Genomic DNA, 18,062 nt, shown 5'->3' with positions numbered 1-18,062 from the left:
CTACGACTGTTTGTGGGACATTGCTGTGCGCAATTGGCTGCCGCGTTCGCCCATAAATATACAGTCAATTCACTTTACAGTATATTCTGTGAAGCGCTTTGGGACATCCTCCCGACATGAAAAGAGCTATATCAAATGCAAGGATAATAATTATTATTATTACAGAGAAAGATCGGGAAAGAGTGACAGAGAGAGATTGGGAGAGATTATGAGGGAAAATATATTACAAAGCGTAGTGACTGTTTTGTGGAGAATGAGATACAGAGAGTGAGACAATGAGAGATACAGAGCGAGAGAGAGTCAGTGAGCGACTGAGAGAGGGAATGGAATAGACTATAAAAGAGAGAGTGACTACGAGAGAAAGAGAGAGAGAAAGAGAGCACAACAGAAAGTAAAACTGAGAGAGCGACAGAGAAAAAATCGGAGAGAGAGACAGTGAGAGAAAATATTTTAAAGTGTATTGACTGTGTGTTTTTTTGGAGTAACGGAGAGAGACTGGGAACGAGAGAGAGAGAGAGAGAGAGAGAGAGAGAGAAAGGGAGAAACCGCGGTAGAGACGGAGAAAGAGATTCTGAGAGAGATTGAGAAAGCGATAGACAGAGTGAGAGAGAGACTGAGCGACAGCCTCACAGAGCCCGAGAGAAAGAGAGAGCGAGGGAGAGTCTTGCTGTGAGAGAGAGAGATTGAGAGAAAGAGAGACTGAGAGGGAGAGAAAACAGACTGTGTAGAGAATATATTATCAAGTGTAGTGACTTTGAATTATGTGGGAAAGACAGTGACAGACTGTGAATGAGAGAGAGAGACTGTGGTGGGTAGAGAGAATGTGAGGAAGATAGAGACTGAGAAACACTCCGAGAAAATATACTGTATAGTGTAGTGAATGTGTTTTTCAGTGAGATAGAGAGACCGAGAGAGAAACTGACAGAGAGGGAGACATAGAGAGAGAGGGGGAGAGACAGAAACAGAAACAAAGACTGAGAGAGAGAGAGAGAGAGAGAGACTGTCAGAGAGAATAAAATATAAAATGCAGTGACTACGCTTTGGGGAGACACGAAGGGAGAGACTGTGACAGATAGAGAAAGAATGAGAGAGAGAGCATAGGAGACAGAGTGACTGACTGCGAGAGAGAGAGAGAGACAGACATAGAGAGATAGATAGTCCGAGAGACACAGAGAGAGAGAGAGAGAGAGAGACCGAGAAAGAGAGAGGCTGAGAGGGAGAGAGTTAGAGAGACTAAGCGAGATAGACTGAAAGACAGAGGCTAAGAGAGTGAGAGAAAGGGGGAGAGAGAGAGTGAGAGATCGAGATTGAGAGAGAGAGAGAGACTTCAGGGCGAGAATGAGCGACTGAGAGAGATGCAGAGGGAGAGATTGTGAGAGTGACTGTCAAAGAGAGACCGAGAGAGAGATACTGAGAGAGAGAGAGAGGAGAGAGAGACAGAGAGAGAAAGACTGAGTGAGACACAAATGGAGAGAGATTATATTATAATGTGCAGTGAGTGTATGTTTCGTCGGTGAGACAGACAGAGAGACAGAGATAGTGACTGAATGAGATTGACTGAGAGAGAGAGAGATCGAGAGAGAGAGATAGAGACAGAGACTGAGAGAAAATATATTTTAATGTGTAGCCAATGTGTGTTTTGGGGGGAAAACAGATAACAGAGTGGATGAGAGAGTGAGAGTGAGAGATTGGGAGGAATTGCGGGAGAGATAGAGAAAGAGACTAAGAGAGAAACTGAGAGAAAATGACTCAGAGATACAGAGTGAGAGAGAGAATGAGGGACAAGCCTCAGAGAGCCCGAGAGACAGCGACTGAGACAGTGAGAGAGAGAGAGGAGAGACTGAGAGAAAGAGACACAGTGAGAGAGAGTATGTTATAACGCGAAAAACTGTGATTTGTGGGGAGAGGCAGAGAAGAAACTGAAAGAGAGAGACTGCGACAAAAAGTGAAACACAAAGAAGGAGACAGAGAGAGAGAGACAGTGAAAGAGAATATATTATAAAACGTAGTGACTGTTTTGAGGGAGAGACAGAGAATGAGAGAGAGAGAGAGAGACTGCGATGTGTGTGTGTGTGCACATGTGTGTGTGTGTGTGCACATGTGCGGGTGGGTGTGACACTGGTCCAGCGCCTTGGGACTTGCCTCCCCACGTGAAAGGCTCCTGTATATACATGACAATGTGCATTGTGTTCTTACACTATATTCCTGTGTTTGTGTCTCTGTGTCCAGGCTGAGGAGCAATAATCTGGGAGATTGTGGAGTGAAGCGACTGTGTGAGGCTCTGAGGAACCCGGAGTGTAAATACAGAGTCTGCGGTAAGTAACGCACTGTGTCTCCAGAGTCTGAATGACGCCAATATCTCAATGTGTTTATTGTGACTGTCTGATCAGTGCGGCTGAATACTGTGACAGGAATCGGTGTGACAGTGTGAGGCCACAGCCATCGTTTACATCAAACTCTCACATGGATTAATGTGTCTGTGTGTCTGTGCGGGTGTGTGTGTGTCTCTGTCTGCGAGTCTGTGACTGTGTGTATGTCTGCGTGTGTGTCTGTGTGTGTATCTATGTTTGTGATTGAATGTGTGTGTCTGTTGTCAGAAACAAATAATTTACAACGACTTTTCAATGATCATATTCCAGTTTAACCAATTGGTTGAGTTCCAGTCACTATATTCAGGTCAAAACAGTAGGTAATAGACAAATAAATGAAACAATAAAATAATGCACAAGACACAAAATGGTACCGACCGGATTCCTGTCACAGCACTGGTCTGTCCCGCACTGCTCCGCTACCGTTCCCGAGATATCTAACACACCTTTGTTTAAAGACAACTGAATAACTCCAGACAAAGCTGTCATTTTTTAAGAAAACAACTCCTTATATGGTTATATCCATAATATGTTTCAATTCTCTCTTTGACCACATTGTATTATCTCCTGATCAGTCCCTCCATCCAGTGTGTAAGTGTGAACAGACTTTCTGTGTCCTTGTACCTCCTGACCTTATGTTGCCATTGGTTTGGTTTCTGCCTTCAGTTACTGAGCTTTGCAGCTTTTGCACTTCTATTTTATATTCTTCAACCACACTTTAACATTAACCCTTGAAAACACTTTGTGTGTATCTGTGTGTGTGTCAGTGCATGTGATTGTATCTGTGTGTGTTTTGTGTATGTCTGTTTGCGTGTGTGTGTGTGCGTGTATCTGTGTATGTGTGTCGATGAGTGTTTTTGTGAGTGTGTTTGTGTGTGTTTTTGAGTCAGCTTCTGTGTTTTTCTTGTGTACGTGTGTGTTTGTTTCTGTATTTCTGTGTGTGTATTTGTGCGCGTCCGTTTGTTTGTGTGTATGTTTCTGTAGATGTTGTCTTTTGTGTTTGTGTGTGTGTCTGCGCCTTGGGACTTCCCTCCCGACGTGAAAGGTGCTATACAAATATTGTTGTTGTTGTGTGTGTTTGTGTTTGTTCCTGTGAGTGTGTGCGATTGTGTCTGTGTTTGTGTTCCCAACACTTCCCTTCACAGCTGCAGATCATCCAAATTCTGCAGCCCGTGTACTCACACACACCAGACTTCCCGCCCCCTTCACTCCAATCCTCCCCCGTCCCCATCGGTCCCAATCTTGCCCGACCCCATCACGCCCACCCTCGCCCGACCCCATTACTCCCAAGCTCGCCCGACCACATCTCTCCAAGCCTCATCCGACTCCATCGCTCCCACCCTCGCCCGACCACATCACTCCCACCCTCGCCCGACCCATCAGTCCCACCCTCGCCCGACATCAGCACACCCACCCTCGCCCAACACCATCACACCCACCCTCGCCCGCACCATCACACCCACCCTCGCCCGGACCCCATCACACCCACCCTCGCCCGACCCACCGCTCATCCAAGTCTCTCCATCGTCCAGAAGATCGAGTTCAAAATCCTCATCCTCAACTTTAAGGCCATCCATGGCCTCGCCCTCTCCTCCCCTCACTGACCTGCTGACTCCCTACCAACCTGCCCGCTCCTCCGTCCAGCGGGCTCCGAGCTGTTCTATGTCTGCCGCCCGACCCGCCCTCCCATCGGCGACCGGGATTTCAGCCTCTCTGCCCCCACAATCTCGAACTCCTTCCCATGGTCACTTCCATTCACTTCCTCCCTGGCCTCCTTCAAGGCCGGTCTCAAGACCCTTCTCTTCTACCCGTGCCTTTGATCTCCCTCCCACTTCTCTGCCTTCCCCCACCCCTCCCCCACCAATCCCAGTACTCACCCTTCCCCACCTCTCCCCCATGCTCGGGCCCCGACCCCCGACTGTTCAGCGCTTTGGGAAGTCCTCCGGACGTGAAAGGCGCTCTGTAATTGTCATTTTGTTAACGGTTGTTGTGTATTTGTGTTTGTGTGCGTGTCAGTGTATATGTGTGTTTTTGGGTGTGTCTGTGTGTTTGAGAGTTTGTATGTGGTATTTATGTGTATGTTTTTGCCTTTGTTTGCGTGAGTGTGCTCGCGTGTGTGTTTGTGTGTAATTGCATGTTTTTCTTTGTATGTTTTAATTGTGTGTTTGATTGTGTGCTTGTGTGTGTATTTGCTTTTGTTTATGTGTTTGTTTGTGTGTGTGTGTCTGTGTATGTGTATTTATGTGTGTGTTTGTATTTGATTTTGTGCTTCTGCTTGTGTTTGTGTTCTTTTGAGTGTATCTTTACGTGTGTTGCCATGTGTGTGTGATTGTGTGTGTTATGTTTGTTTGAGTGTGCATGTGTTTGCGTGATTGTGAGTTTGTTTTTGTGTGTATTTGTGTGTCTGAATGTATATTTGTGCGAGTGTTTGTCTGTATGTTTCTGCATGTTTGTGTATGTGTGTGAATTTGCGCTTGTGTGCTTTTTTTCTGTGTATGTGTGTTTATGCCTGTGTGTTTGTGTGATTGTTTGTGTGCTTATTTCTGTGTGTTACTGTGTGTGTGTGCGATTGTGTATGTTTGTGGGTTGGTGTTTCTTTGTATGTATTTGTGTGGGTAAGTTTTTGTGTCTGTGATTGCGTATTTCTGTGTGTGCGTTTGTGTGAGTGCATTTGTATGGGTGTGTGTTTGTGCGTGTAATTTTGCGTGTGTATTTGTGTGTGTGTGTTTGTGTGCATGTGTGTATACGTGTCTCTGTATGTGTGCATGTTTTTCTGTCTGTGTGTTTCTGTCTCTGTGTGGGTGCATTTTTTCTGTGGGTCATGTGTTTGTGTGTGTTTGTGTGTATTTATATGTGTGTGGTTGTGTGTGGTTTTGTTCATTTTTGTGTGTGTGCTTGTATGAGTTTTTGCGCGTGTGTGGTTGCGTGAGTGTGTTTGTGTGTGTGTGTTAATATTTGTCTGTGGATCATGTGTTTGTTTGCGTGCGTATTTGTACTTATGTGTGTGTGTTTCTGTGTTTCTGTGTGTGTCTATCTGTGTATGTCTATTTGTGTTTCTTTGCATGTCTGTGAGTGTATTTGGCTGTGGGACATGTATTTGTGTGCGTATCTGCATTTATTTGTGTGTTTGTGTGTGATTTTGTTTATGTTTGTATGTGTGCGTGTGATTGTTTGCGCGCATGTGTGTATGCGGATGTGCGATGTTGGGTACATGTGTTTCAGTGCTTGTTGGTTGGTTTCTTGTTTGACTTTGTGTATATTTGCATATTTGTTTGTTTGTTTGTGTATCTATGTATGTGCATTTGTATGCGTGTTTGTGATTTTGTGTGTCTCTATGTATTTATTTCTGTTTTTATGTATGTTTATGTTTGTGTTTGTGTATTGTGTTTGTTGTGTGTACATGTGTGTGCGTGTTTGTGAGTTTGTTTTTGTGTATTCTTCTTTGTTTGTGTGTTTCTGTGTGTGTGTATTTGTGTGTGTTTGTGTGTAAGTTTGTGTATGTATGTTAGCTTGTGTTTACTTCTGTGTTGATGTGTGTTTACGTATGTGCTTTTGCATGTGTTTGTGTGTGCGTTTGCGTGCGTGTCTGTGTGAGTATATATTTGTGTGTGTTTTCTCTGAGTGTGGGGGATTGTGTGCATTCGTGTGTCTGTGCTCTTTTTTGTGTTTCTGTGTGTGTTTTCGGACGTATGTGTTTGCGTCGGTGCGTTTGTGTGTGTGTGCATTTATTTATGTGCATGTGTGTGTATGTGTGTTTCTATATGTATGTGTGTATTTCAGTGTGTGTGTGTGTCTATGTGTGCACATCTGTGTGTGTTTGGGTGTTGTGTCTGTTTGTATGTATCTGTATGTGGGTCATGTGTTTTTATGTGTGTGTGAGTAGGAATGTATCTGTGGCTGCATGTCTGGGTTGGTGTCTATCCTGTTGTGTGTGTGTGTGTCGCACCCCTACAACCTGTCCGGCATCAAACAAACTGGAGTAACAGTGGGTTACACACACTGTGTTTACTGTGATCCCTGTTATGTCTCTGTGTCTCTGATCTCCAGGTTGGACAGTAACAATCTGACAGCTGATTGTACCGAGGATCTGATTTTTATTGATGTTATTGTGTATTTGTGTGTGTGTGTGAGTGTGTGTGCGTGTCTGCGGGTAAGGGCGTGGTTGTGTCTGTGTGCTTGCAGGTTTGTGCGTTTCATTGTGTGTATGTGTATTTATGTTTGTGTGTTTTTCTGTGTGTGTTTGTGTGTGGGTATTTGCGTATGTTTCTTTGTGTGAATCTATGTATGTATATTTATGTCTGTGTTTGTATTTGATTTTGTGTTCCTTTGTTTGTTTGTGTGTTTTTGAGTGTGTGTCTGTTTGTCTTTGTGTATGTTTCCATGTGTGTGTGTGATTGTGTGTTGTATTTTTGTGTGTGCGTATTTGTGAGTTTGTTTTTCTGTGTCTTTTTTTGTGTGTTTCTGTGTGTATTTGTGCGTGTGGTTTCGTGTGTATGGTTATGTATGTTTGTTTATGTCTGTGTATGTGTATTTGTGTGTGTACTTGTGTGCTTTTTTTCTGTGTGTGTGTGTGTTTATGTGTATGTTTGCATGTGTTTGTGTGTGTCCGTTGTTGTGTTCTGTGAGTGTGTGTGTTGTTCTGTGTGTTGTCTGTGTATATGTGTCTTGTGTCTGTATCTGTGTGTGTGTGTGTATTTATCTGTCCAACATGTGTTTGTTTGTGTGTGTATGTGTGTGCCTGCATGAGTGTGTTTGCGTGTGTTTCTGTGTGTGTTTGTTTACTTGTCTGTGGATCATGCGTTTGTGTGTTGACTGAGTGTATTTGTCTGTGGGTCAAGTGTTTGTTTATGTGTGTATGTGCATGTATGTGTGTGTGTTTGTGTGCCATTTTGTTTGTGTTTGTATGTGTGCTTGTGTGAGTGATTGTGCTTATGTTTGCGTGTGTCTGTGTCTGAGTGTGTGTGTTGGCGTGTGTTCGATTTTGCGTGTTCGAGTTTGTGAGTGCGTGAGTTTTTGTGTGTGTTTCTGTGTGTGCGTGTGAGTCTGTGTGTGTGTATATTGTGTGTGTTTGTGTGTATCTATGTATGTCTATTTATATGTGTGTGTTTGTTTGCACATTATGTTTTTCTGTTGGTGTTTGTATGTTTTTGAGTGTATCTTTATGTGTGTTTGTATTTTTGTGAGTGTTTGTGTGTGCGTGTTTGTCAGTCTGTTTTCGTGTACGTTTGTTTGTTTGTTTGTGTGTTTCTGTGTGTATTTGTGTGTTTGTGTGAATGTTTATGTATGTTTGTGTGTATATGCGTGTTTGTGCATGCATGTTTTTTTCTGTGTGTTTGCGTGTGGTTGTGTTTGTGTGCATATGTGTGTGCATTTGTGTGAATGATTGATTGTTTGTGTGTGTGTCTGTGTGTGTGTGAGAGAGTTTCTGTGTGTGTGTTTGCGTACGTATGTGTTTCGTGCGTGAGTTTTTGGGTGTGATTGTGTATGTTTCTGAGTGAGCGCGTTTGTGTCACAGTGTTTGTGTGTTTGTTTGTCTGTGTGAGTGTGTGTACTTATGTGTGTATGTGTGTGTCTGTGTGTGCTTCTCTCTGTTTATGTGACTCTGTTTGTGTGTGTTTGTGTGTATATTTCTGTGGGTCATGTGTTTGTGTTTGTGTGTATTTGTGTGTGTGAGAGTAAGTGTGTATCTGCGGCGATGTTTTTGTCTGTGTTTATATGTGTTGGTGTATGTGTGTGTTTGTGTGTATGAACTCCTGCAACCTGTCCGGCATCAAACAAACTGTGAGTGACAGTGGGTTACACACACTGCGTTTCCTCTGATCCCTGTCATGTCTCTGTGTCTCTGATCTCCAGGTTAGACAGTAACAATCTGACAGCGGATTGTACCGAGGATCTGACCTCCGCTCTCAGCACAAACCACTCACTGATGAAGCTGAACCTGAACCATAATAATCTGACAGATTGTGGAGTGAAGCTACTGTGTGAGGCTCTCAGGAACATGGAGTGTAAAATACAGAGTCTGTGGTAAGTAACGCACTGTGTCTCCAGAGTCTGAATGACTCCAATATCTCAATGTGTTTATTGTGACTGTCTGATCAGTGCGGCTGAATATTGTGACAGGAATCGGTGTGACAGTGTGAGGCCACAAACCATCGTTTACATCAAACTCTCAACGTGTGTTAATGTGTGTGTGTGGGTGTGTCCTTTGCAACTATCTACAACGACTTTAGAATGACCCGGTTCTAGTTTACCAATTGGTTGAGTTCAGTCACTTTATTCAGGACAGAACAGCAGGTAATTCACAAATAAATGAAACAATAAAATAATACGCAAGACACAAAACGGTACCGAGCGGATTCCTGTCACAGCACTGGTCATGTCTCTCACTGCTCCGCTACCGTTCCCGAGAGATATCTCACACACCTTTGTTTAAAGATAACTGAATAACTCCAAACAAAACTGTCTTTTTTTTAAGAGAAACAACTCCTTGTATGGTTATATCCATAAATATGCTTTCAATTTCAATTCTCCCTTTAACCACAAGGACTTTCCGTGTCCTTGTAAGTCCTGACCTTATATTGCCATTGTTTGGATTCTGCCTTCAGTCAATGAGCTTTCCCGCCTTTGCATTTCTATTTTAGATTCTTGAACCACACTTTAACATTAATCCATGACAACACTGTGTGTATGTATGCCTCTGTGTGTGTGTCAGTGCATGTGTTTGTGTGTGTGTGCGTGTCAATGCACATGCTTTTGTGTGTGTGTGCGTGTGTGTATGTGTTCGTTTGCCTGTGTATGTGGGTCTGTGTGCTTTTGTGAGTGCTTTCGTAAGTGTGTGTAAATCAATGTGTTTGTGTGTGTGTTTGTCTTTGTTTCTGTTTTTGTGTTTTTGAGTAGATATATTGTGTGTCTGGATGTGTTGATGTGTGTGTCTCTGTCTGTGTTTGTGTGTTTCTGCGGGGATTTTTGTTTCTGTGTGTATTTGTATTCGTTCGACTGTGTTTGCTTGTGTTTATGTTTGTGTGTGTTTGTTGTGTGTTTCTATATGTGTATTTGTGTGACATTGTGTTTGTAAGTGTGTGTGTGTCAGAGCCTTGGGACGTCCGACATGAAAGGCGATATACAACTGTAATCTTGTTGTTGTTTTGCGTTTGTGTGTGTTCCTGTGAGTGTGTGCGATTCTGTGTGTGTATCCCACAGGATCGAGTTCAAGATCCTCGTCCTCACCTTTAAGGCCATCCCCGTTCTCGCCCCCTCCTCCCCTCTCTGACCTGCTGACTCCCTACCAACCTGCCCGCTCCCTCCGGCCAGTGGGCTCTGGGCTGCTCCATGTCTCCCGCCCGACCCGCCCTCCCATCGGTGTCCGGGCTTTCAGCCTCTCTGCCCCACACTGTGGAACTCCATCCCACGGTCCCTTCCCCTCACTTCCTCTCTTGTCTCCTTCAAGGTCGGTCTCAAGACCCTTCTCTTCCATCGTGCCTTTGGTCTCCCTCCCACCGCTCTGCCTTCCCTCACTCCTACCCCAATCCTCCCCCACCCCACCCCCACCCCTCTCCACCCCTCCCCCACCCTTCCCCACCCCTCCCCATGCTCAGGCCCCGACAGCGGACTGTTCAGCGCTTTGGGACGTCCTGCCGACGTGAAAGGCGCTCTGTAAATGCAATTTGATTGATGTTATTGTGTATTTGTGTGTGTGTGTTTGTGTGTGAGTGTGTTTGCGTGTCTGCGGGTGTGTGCGTGGTTGTGTCTGTGTGCTTGCACGTTTGTGTGTTTGGTTGTGTGTATATGTGTTTATGTTTGTGGGTTTTTCTGTGTGTGTTTGTGTGTGTGTGTTTGCGTATGTTTGTCTGTGTGAATCTATGTATGTGTTTTTATGTCTGTGTTTGTATTTGATTTTGTGTTTGTTTGTCTGTGAGTGTGTGTCTCTTTGTCTCTATATATATTTCTATGTGTATGTGTGTGATTGTTTGTTGTGTTTTTGTGTGCGCGTATTTGTGAGTTTGTTTTTGTGTCTTTGTGTGTTTCTGTGTGTATTTGTGCGTCTGTTTTCACGTGTATGGTTATGTATGTTTGTGTATGTGTGTGTTTGTAATTGTGTTCTTTTTTCTGCGTGTGTGTGTGTTTACGTGTATGTTTGCGTGTTTGTGTGTGTCCGTTTATTTATGTTTCTGTGAATGTGTGCGTTTGTTTCTGTGTGTTTGTCTGTGTATATGTGTCTGTGTGTCTTTATCTGTGTGTGTGTGTGTATTTGTCTGTGCGACATGTGTTTGTTTGTGTGTGTATGTGTGTGCTTGCATGAGTGTGTTTGCTTGTGTTTCTGTGTGTGTGTTTACTTGTCTGTGGGTCTTGTGTTTGTTTATGTGTGTATGTGCATGTATGTATGTGTGTTTGTGTGCCATTTTGTTTATGTTTCTATGTGAGTTTGTGTGAGTGATTGTGCTTATGTTTGGGTGTGTGTGAGTTTGAGTGTGTGTGTTGGCGTGTGTTCAATTTTGTGTGTATGAGTTTGTGAGTGTTTGTGTGAGTTTTTGTGTGTGTTTGTGTGTTTCTGTATGTGCGTGTGAGTCTGTGTGTGTGTATATTTATGTGTGTTTGTGTGTATCTATGTATGTCTATTTATATCTGTGTGTTTGTTTGTATGTGCTGTGCTTCTGTTTGTGATTATGTGTTTTTGAGTGTGTCTGTATGTGCCTTTGTATGTTTGTGGGTGTGTGTGTGTGCGTGTTTGTCAGTCTGTTTTCGTGTACGTTTGTTTGTGTGTTTCTGTGTGTGTGTATTTGTGTTTGTTTGTGTGAATGTTTATGTATGTTTGTGTGTGTATGCGTGTTTGTGCGTGCGTGTGTTTTTTTCTGTGTGTGTGTTTGCGTGCATTTATGTGGCCGTTTGTGTGAATGATTGATTGTTTGTGTGTGCGTTTGTGTGAATGATTGATTGTTTGTGTGTGTGTGTGTGTTTGCTTGTGTGAGTTTGTGTGTGTGTGTTTGCGTACGTATGTGTTTGCGTGGGTGAGTTTTTGGGTGTGATTGTGTATGTTTCTGTGTGAGCGCGTCTGTGTGAGCGTGTTTGTGTGTTTGTTTGTCTGCGTGAGTGTGTGTATTTATGTGTGTATGTGTGTGTCTGTGTGCGCGTCTCTCTGTTTGTGTGACTCTGTTTGTGTTTGTGTGTATATTTCTGTGCGTCATGTGTTTGTGTGTATTTGTGTATGTGAGAGTAAGTGTGTATCTGCGGCGATGTTTTTGTCTGTGTTTGTGTGTGTTAGTGTGTGTGTTAGTGTGTGTGTGTACCCTTACAACCTGTCCGGCATCAAACAAACTGTGAGTGACAGTGGGTTATACCCACTGTGTTTACTCTGATCCCTGTTATCTCGCTATGTCTCTGTATCTTCAGGTTGGAGTATAACAGACTGACAGATGGCTGCACTGATGATCTGGTCTCCGCTCTCACTACAAGCCGCTCACTGAGGAAGCTAAATCTGGAGATTAACTCCTTTACAGACGATTCTGTTCCCGCTCTCCGCCGCCTCATACAGACCTGCACCAGTCTGGAGGGGATCGGGTGAGTGTTTGTGTCAGTGTTTAATGTGATAAACACACAGAGAAAGGGCTGCGTATCAGAATGGAAACAGTTTGAAGGGATTTATTTATGTATTAAACTGCGACACGAACAGTTTACAGTTTGTACCATTATACCATGAGTTTATTTCCTGTTTAATGTGTTTCAGGCTGTGTGGGAATGGGTTCAGTTCAGACGGAGCGAAACAGCTGCGGTCACTGCAGGAAATCAGAGCTGAGCTGTCAGTGATATTGTGCACTGACTGAGGCAGTGACTGTCCACACAGTCTGTGTAATATGGAATATATTCTGTGCACTGTAGTGACTGATTATTAAAGATGTTGATCCTGATTCCTCTCCCATCTCTGCTCTGGGGACCGTTATTGACACACACCGCCTACGGGCGTGCGGGCGGCTGGAGAGCCCCGACCCTCAGTCACTGCTAAACTGCTGTAAGTGACCACAACTATTGCACTTTCTCTCACAGTCTCTCTCTCTCTCTCTGTGTCAGTCCCTCTCAGTTTATATATTTCCGTCTCCCTATTTCAGGCTCTCTCTTTCGTTATCTCTCTTAGTCTCCGTCTCTCTAACTCTCTGTGTGTGTGTTTGCCTCAGTCAGTGAGTGTCTATGAGATAGTGGGTGAGAGAGCAGTCAGTCTGTGTGTGTGTGTCTCTGTGTGAGAGAAGTCAGTGTGTGATTGTTAGAGAGAGCAGTCAGTGAGTGTGTGTGTGTGTGAGAGAGAGAGAGAGAGAGCAGTCAGTGTGTGTGTGTGAGAGAGAGAGAGAGCAGTCGGTGTGTGTGTGGGGGGGAGAGCAGTCAGTGTGTGTGTGTGTGTGAGAGCAGTCAGTGTGTGTGTGTGTGAGAGCAGTCTGTGTGTGTGTGTGTGGGAGAGCAGTCAGTATGTGTGTGTGTGTGGGAGAGCAGTCAGTGTGTGAGAGAGAGCAGTCAGTGTGTGTGTGTGTGTGATAGCAGTCGATGTGTGTGAGAGAGAGAGAGAGCAGTCAGTGTGTGTGTGTCAGAGCAGTCAGTGTGTGTGTGTGTGTGTGTGTGTGGGAGAGCAGTCAGTGTGTGTGTGGGAGAGCAGTCAGTGTGTGTGTGTGAGAGAGAGCAGTCAGTGTGTGTGTGTGGCACAGCAGTCAGTGTGAGAGAGAGAGCAGTCAGTGTGAGTGAGAGAGAGGGAGAGCAGTCAGTGTGTGTGTCTGTGTGTGTCAGAGCAGTCAGTGTGTGTGTGTGTGTGAGAGAGAGAGAGAGAGAGAGAGCAGTCAGTGTGTGTGGGAAAGCAGTCAGTATGTGTGTGTGTGTGTGTGTGGGAGAGCAGTCAGTGTCTGTGAGAGAGAGTAGTCAGTGTGTGTGTGTGTGTGTGGGAGAGCAGTCAGTCTGTGTGTGTGTGTGTGTATGTGAGAGGCAGTCACTGTGTTTGTGTGTGTGTGTGAGAGCAGTCAGTGTGTGTTGGTGTGAGATAGCAGTCGATGTGTGTGAGAGAGAGAGAGCAGTCAGTGTCTGTGTGTGTCAGAGCAGTCAGTGTGTGTGTGTGGGAGAGCAGTCAGTGTGTGTGTGTGTGTGAGAGAGAGAGCAGTCAGTGTGTGTGTGTGTGAGAGAGAGAGCAGTCAGTGTGTGTGTGTGTGTGAGAGAGAGAGAAGTCAGTGTGTGTGTGGGAGAGCAGTCAGTGTGTGTGTGTGTGAGAGAGAGAGAGCAGTCAGTGTGTGTGTGTGTGTGAGAGAGAGCAGTCAGTGTGTGTGTGTGTGTGAGAGAGAGAGCAGTCAGTATGTGTGTGTGTGTGTGTGGGAGAGCAGTCAGTGTCTGTGAGAGAGAGTAGTCAGTGTGTGTGTGTGTGTGTGTGGGAGAGCAGTCAGTGTGTGTGAGAGAGAGTAGTCAGTGTTTGTGTTTGTGTGTGGGAGAGCAGTCAGTCTGTGTGTGTGTGTATGTGAGAGGCAGTCACTGTGTTTGTGTGTGTGTGTGAGAGCAGTCAGTGTGTGTTGGTGTGAGATAGCAGTCGATGTGTGTGAGAGAGAGAGAGCAGTCAGTGTCTGTGTGTGTCAGAGCAGTCTGTGTGTGGGAGAGCAGTCAGTGTGTGTGAGAGAGAGTAGTCAGTGTGTGTGTGTGTGACAGCAGTCAGTGTGTGTGTGTGTGAGAGCAGTCAGTGTGTGTGTTTGTGACAGAGCAGTCAGTGTGTTTGTGTGTGTGAGGCAGTCACTGTGTGTGAGAGCAGTCAGTGTGTGTGGGTGTGAGAGAGAGCAGTCAGTGTGTGTGTGTGTGTGTCAGAGCAGTCAGTGTGTGTGTGTGTGGGAGAGCAGTCAGTGTGTGTGTGTGTGTGTGTGGGAGAGCAGTCAGTGTGTGTGAGAGAGAGTAGTCAGTGTGTGTGTGTGTGTGTGTGTGTGACAGCAGTCAGTGTGTGTGTGTGTGTGTGTGTGACAGAGCAGTCAGTGTGTTTGTGTGTGTGTGTGAGGCAGTCACTGTGTGAGAGAGCAGTCAGTGTGTGTGGGTGTGAGAGAGAGCAGTCTGTGTGTGTGTGTGTGAGAGAGAGAGCAGTCAGTGTGTGTGTGTGTGAGAGAGCAGTCAGTGTGTGTATGTGCGAGAGCAGTCAGTGTGTGTGTGAGAGAGCAGTCAGTGTGTGTGTGTGTGTGTGTGAGAGAGAGAGCAGTCAGAGTGTGTGAGAGCAGTCAGTGTGTGTGTGTGTGTGTGAGAGAGAGCTGTCAGTGTGTGTGTGTGAGGCAATCATTGTGTGTGTGTGAGAGCAGTCAGTGTGTGTGTATGAGTGAGCAGTCAGTGTGTGTGTGTGTGAGAGAGAGCAGTCAGTGTGTTTGTGTGTGTGCGGAACAGTCAGTATGTATGTGTGTGGGTGTGAGGGAGAGCAATCAGTGTGTGTGTGTGAGAGAGCAGTCAGTTTGTGTGTGAGAGCAGTCAGTGTGCGTGTGTGTGTGAGAGAGAGCAGTCAGTGTGTGTGTGTGAGAGCAGTCAGTGTGTGTGTGAGAGAGCAGTCAGTGTGTGTGTGTGTGTGTGTGAGAGAGAGAGAGCAGTCAGTGTGTGTGAGAGCAGTCAGTGTGTGTGTGTGGGAGAGAGAGCAATCAGTGTGTGTGTGTGAGAGAGCAGTCAGTTTGTGTGTGAGAGCAGTCAGTGTGCGTGTGTGTGTGAGAGAGAGCAATCAGTGTGTGTGTGTGAGAGAGCAGTCAGTTTGTGTGTGAGAGCAGTCAGTGTGCGTGTGTGTGTGTGAGAGAGAGCAGTCAGTGTGTGTGTGTGTGAGGCAATCATTGTGTGTGTGAGAGAGCAGTAAGTGTGTGTATGTGTGTGAGCAGTCAGTGTGTGTGCGTGTGTGAGCAGTCAGTGAGTGTGTGTGTGTGTGTGTGAGGCAGTCAGTATGTGTGTGAGAGCAGTTTGTGTGTGTGAGGCAGTCAGTGTGTGTGCGGGTGTGTGTGGGTGGGGGGAGAGCAGTCAGTGTGTGTGTTTGAGCAGTCAGTAAGTGTGTGAGAGCAATCAGTATGTGTGGAGTTGTGTGTGTCTATGTGAGAGCAGTCAGTATGTGTGTATGAGAGAGAGCAGTCAGTGTGTGTGTGTGAGAGAGAGCAGTCAGTGTGTGTGTGTGAGAGAGAGCAGTCAGTGTGTGTGTGTTAGAGAGAGCAGTCAGTGTGTGTGTGTTAGAGAGAGCAGTCAGTGTGTGTGTGTTAGAGAGAGCAGTCAGTGTGTGTGTGTGTTAGCAGTCAGTCAGTATGTGTGTGTGTGTGAGAGAGAGTAGTAAGTGTGTATATGTGTGTGTGTGAGCAACAACAACAACAAAATTCCATTTATAGAGCGCCTTTCACATCGGGAGGACGTCCTAAGGCGCTGCACAGTTAGGTCAGGACCCGAGCAGGGGGCAAATGGTCAGGGTTAGGGGAGGGAAGGGAGGGAGCGAGGAGGGGGTAGAGAGTCGAGAGGGAGCTGAAGGCAAGGTCAAAGAGAAAGGTTTTGAGACCGGCCTTGAAGGAGGAAAGGGAGGAAGCGGCGAAGGCACTGGGGGATGGAGTTCCAGAGCCTGGGGGCTGAGAGGCTGAAGGCCCGACCACCGATAGTAGGGCGGTTGGGGCGGGGGACGTGGAGCAGACCGGAGCCAGAGGAACGGAGGGTACGGGCAGGTAGGTAGGGGGATAGAAGGTTGGAGAGGTAGGAGGGAGCAAGGCCGTGAATGGCCTTGTAGGTGAGGATGAGGATCTTGAAATCAATCCTCTGGGGGATGGGAGCCAGTGGAGGCGAGCGAGGGTGGGAGTGATGTGGTCCCGAAGCCTGGTGCGGGACAGTACACGAGCTGCAGAGTTCTGGATGACCTGCAGCTTGTGGAGGGAGGTGGCGGGAAGTCCGGCGAGGAGAGAGTTCCCATAGTCCAGCCTTGAGGTGACAAAGGCGTGAACCAGGGTTTCAGCAGCGTGAGTGGTGAAGTAATGCCGTAGTCTGGCGATGTTCCGGAGGTGATGGAAGGCGGTGCCAGTTGTGGTGCGGATGAGAGGGAGAAAGGACAGCTCAGGGTCGAACAAAACGCCAAGGTTCCTGACTGGCTTTGAGAGGTGGAGAGTGCAGCCTTGGATGCTGATGGTGTCAGCGCCTGAGGTGCGGAGGCGCTGACGTGAGCCAATCAGGAGGGCCTCGGTTTTTCGCACGTTGAGCTGAAGAAAGTTGTCTCTCGTCCAGGACTCGATGTCGGACAGGCAGGCTGTCAGGACATCGGTGGTCGTGGAGTTGAGAGTAGAGGAGGAAAGGTAGAGTTGGGTGTCATCCGCATACATGTGGAAGTTAACTCCATATCTGCGGATGATGTCACCAAGGGGGAGCATATAGAGGGTGAAGAGGAGGGGACCAAGGACAGAGCCCTGAGGGACACCACATGAGACAGTGCGGGGGGTGGAGGAGAAGCCATTCGTCGAGGCAAAGTGAAGACGGTGAGAAAGGTACGACCTAAACCATTCAAGGACAGTGCCTTGAAGGTTGAGGTGGGAGGACAAGCGGTGGAGTAGGATAGCGTGGTCGACCGTATCGAATGCTTCCGATAGGTCGAGGAGGACGAGGAGACAGGGGGAGCCCTGGTCACAGATGGTCAGGATATCATTGGTGACCTTGACCAGGGCAGTTTCTGTGCGAAGGGCAGCACGGAAACCTGACTGAAGGGGTTCGAAAAGAGAATGGGTGGAATGGAAACAGCGCAGTTGGGAGGCGACAACTCTTTCCAAGACCTTGGAGAGACACACTAAGACATCACACCCTTTAGATACAATAAATAGAGACAAGCTGATTGTCCAGAAATCAGCCCAATAAAACTTACCTTAAGTTGTGAAATATTTTGTTTCTGTTTGGCTTCAGCTTGTAGAGCAGTTTCCTGCCTCTGTGTGAGAGAAGCTAAGTAGAATTTCACTTGTTCCTGGAATAAACACACAGGACAAAAGTGTTTGTACTTGAAATCATCAAGTGGAATAGATTTACTGCCTCGTGAGGGGTACTGTTACCTTATAGATTTCAACAGCTTCCTCAATGGGCAGGAATCTGTGATCCCTGTGTTCTCGCGCATCTCTGCAAACTAAACACAACAATTTCTGGTCAGATTCACAGAACAGCTTCAATTCCTCCCGGTGTTTCTCACAGCGAAGTTTAATTTCCGTCTGTGTCGGGGTCAGGCTGAATTTCCGAGCTTTCTCTGCTAGACTCGCCAGGGCCCGATTAACCCTGAGGTTCTTTTCTGGAAAAGTCTCCTGACAAACAGCACAGCGGTTTGTCTCCTGCTTTTCCCAGCTCAGGGGGATACAGGAGCGACAGAAGTTGTGGCCACAGTCCAGGCTAACAGGATCAGTGAAGAAATCCAGACAAATCGGGCAAATGATCTCCACGGTCCAGCTCTCAATCTGGAGCCCAGAAGCCATTTTCCCCGTCACCACTTCCTGATTCAAAATGGCTTCAGTTTCAGTGTGAGTGTGTGGGCGGCTCCCAGTCACTGGGCTGTCAAACCGTCTCCTTTGTCTCTTCTTGTGAAATCAGCTGATTGTGACTGTGATCCCAGGAGACCACAAGAAAGATTTGTACATTCATAATCACCCTCACAGGAGTAACTGTTCTCTCTGCATTTTACGATGGTCATGACTGTTGGAGCCAGTGATATTCCTGGGCTGAGAAACGGGAAGAATA

The 18,062-nt window shown here is 46.3% G+C and overlaps 1 protein-coding gene across 1 annotated transcript in view; it reads right to left on the bottom strand.

The window, feature by feature from the left end:
• The window catches only part of LOC103173675 (nuclear factor 7, brain-like), a 135,609-nt gene extending 117,797 nt beyond the window's left edge, over nt 1-17,812 (bottom strand). The window contains exons 1-2 of the mRNA XM_042345710.1: nt 17,390-17,812; nt 17,209-17,304 (exon numbers count right to left, since the gene is read on the bottom strand). Coding sequence (XP_042201644.1) covers nt 17,209-17,304; nt 17,390-17,800 — 507 coding nt within the window. The 5' untranslated portion in view covers nt 17,801-17,812. The remainder of the gene's footprint in view (nt 1-17,208; nt 17,305-17,389) is intronic.
• Nucleotides 17,813-18,062: the final 250 nt, after the last annotated feature.

Source organism: Callorhinchus milii, unplaced genomic scaffold (genome assembly GCF_018977255.1).
Source record: "Callorhinchus milii isolate IMCB2004 unplaced genomic scaffold, IMCB_Cmil_1.0 Scaffold78, whole genome shotgun sequence".
NCBI lineage: Eukaryota > Metazoa > Chordata > Chondrichthyes > Chimaeriformes > Callorhinchidae > Callorhinchus > Callorhinchus milii.
This window is presented reverse-complemented; position numbering and strand designations above follow the sequence as displayed.